The sequence below is a fragment of the Condylura cristata genome, unplaced genomic scaffold (genome assembly GCF_000260355.1).
Source record: "Condylura cristata isolate star-nosed mole 26May11 unplaced genomic scaffold, ConCri1.0 scaffold00041, whole genome shotgun sequence".
Taxonomy (NCBI): domain Eukaryota; kingdom Metazoa; phylum Chordata; class Mammalia; order Eulipotyphla; family Talpidae; genus Condylura; species Condylura cristata.
Window position 1 is genome coordinate 6990900 of NW_004567142.1, and position 1632 is coordinate 6992531.

A 1632-nucleotide genomic window follows, 5' to 3' on the forward strand; every position below is an offset into this window, starting at 1 on the left:
CCCTGGGGCGGGTCCTCGGCCTCCATCTGCACAGGTGTGCTCTCCTTCACCCTGGAGGCTGAGCGCGCGGGCCCCTCAGCCGCCACTGAAGGCTGGGGGTCCTTCACTGCCAGGGAGGACGCCTGGGGGATGGACAGCCAGGAGGGCAGGCCCACCACCGGCGGCCTGAGGGGCGGCTCCGTACAGTTGGCCATGATCATCAGCTTGGCCAGGGCGAGCCCCTCCACCGAGAAGGGCCTGCTGTGCTCCTGCGCGGCCCCGTCCAGGGCCAGCTCCTGGGTCTTGACCCACTTGTGCTGCTGCCCCAGCCGCTTGGCCTTGAAGCCGGGCATGTCCAGCACTGTCTCCTCCTTCTTGGTGATGGTCACGTCCTCCAGCTTCCCCTTGCTCTTCCAGCCGCCCAGGGAGAGCTCGTGGGCTCTGCTGACCACCACCTTCACCGAGTCCACCTTGGTCGTGCCATCCGGCAGCTGCAGGGAGGTTTGCTCTGCCCTCACCTCCACCACCTCCTCCTCCCGGGTGCCCACGAGGGCCACTGGCCCAGGCTTCGCTTCAGGTGGGTGGGGCTCTGGCGGCTCCCCCACCGCGCCTCTGGGCAGCAGCCCCCGGCCTGCGGGGTCCCACGCCACAGGGCAGGTGGCGGCGGGACCCGCAGCCCTCTGGGGTGGGGCAGGTCGGAACGGCGGTTTCCGGTGGAGGACTGGGGGGGACACGGCCTTCGGGGAAACAGCTGGCACAGGCGGGGCCTTCTGAGATCGGGCGCGCCTGCCCGGGCCCTTCGGGGAGGCAGGGCGGGCCTTCCGGGCTGGGGCAGGGGTGCAGGGGGCCCCGTGGGCAGTGGCCAAGGCGGGGGGCCCCTTCCGGGGTGGGGCGGCCAGGGCCTTCTGCGGGGCGGCTGGTGGCCCCAGGGCCTTGCCGGGCGCTCCGCTGGACCCCTTCTTGAATGGTGCGTGCACAGCCGGGATCTTGTGCGACCGGTCGAGGAGGAAGGGTGCTTTCCGTGAGGCGGCTGGGAGCTGGGGGCCCTTCTGCGAGGGCGGCCGCGTTACCCTCTGCCTGGACTCCAAAGGCCTGCCCTTCTCGTGTCGGGGGAAGGGACCAGGTGTGGCCAGGTACAGAGCTGGCGCTGGAGCAGCAGGGCCCAGAGAGGAAGAGGACAGGGTGCTGGACTCGGGGTCCATGAGGTCTTGGATGTGCTGCTGCCACAGTCGCTGGTCCAGGTGGTCATAGGAGCCCAGCAGGGATGCACTGTGGCTGTCGGGCTGGACACAGCCTGTGGTTGGCTCCAGCAAGGCCCTCAGGGCAGCCCCGTTGGAATCGGATGAGCAAGCCTGCAGACGGACAGAGGACAGGCTCGCTGGTCTGGCTGCGAAGCCCCAGGCTCCGCCCCGGCCACCTCCCACCCCGGGCCCAGGCCCCGCCCCGGCAGGCCCCGCCCCCATCCGCTCCGGCCCGCCCCGCCCTCCCCGCGGGCCGCGGCCGGTAGCTGCCTTGGCCGAGGACTGCGAGCTGGTGACGGTGTTGGAGATGATGCTGAAGATGGTCCTGATGGTGATGCTGGGCTTCTCTGGGCGGGAAGGCAGGTGAGCACCGGGCGCGCCGGGCCGCGCGGGGGCGGGGCGGGGGCGGGGC

General features: G+C 71.6%; 1 protein-coding gene across 1 annotated transcript in view; it reads right to left on the reverse strand.

Annotated features, from left to right (window-relative positions):
- FAM71E2 (family with sequence similarity 71, member E2) overlaps positions 1 to 1632 on the reverse strand; it is a 4841-nt gene that overhangs the window by 1171 nt on the left and 2038 nt on the right. Inside the window, exons 8-9 of the mRNA XM_012733556.1 lie at positions 1462 to 1577; positions 51 to 1296 (exon numbers count right to left, since the gene is read on the reverse strand). Coding sequence (XP_012589010.1) covers positions 51 to 1296; positions 1462 to 1577 — 1362 coding nt within the window. The remainder of the gene's footprint in view (positions 1 to 50; positions 1297 to 1461; positions 1578 to 1632) is intronic.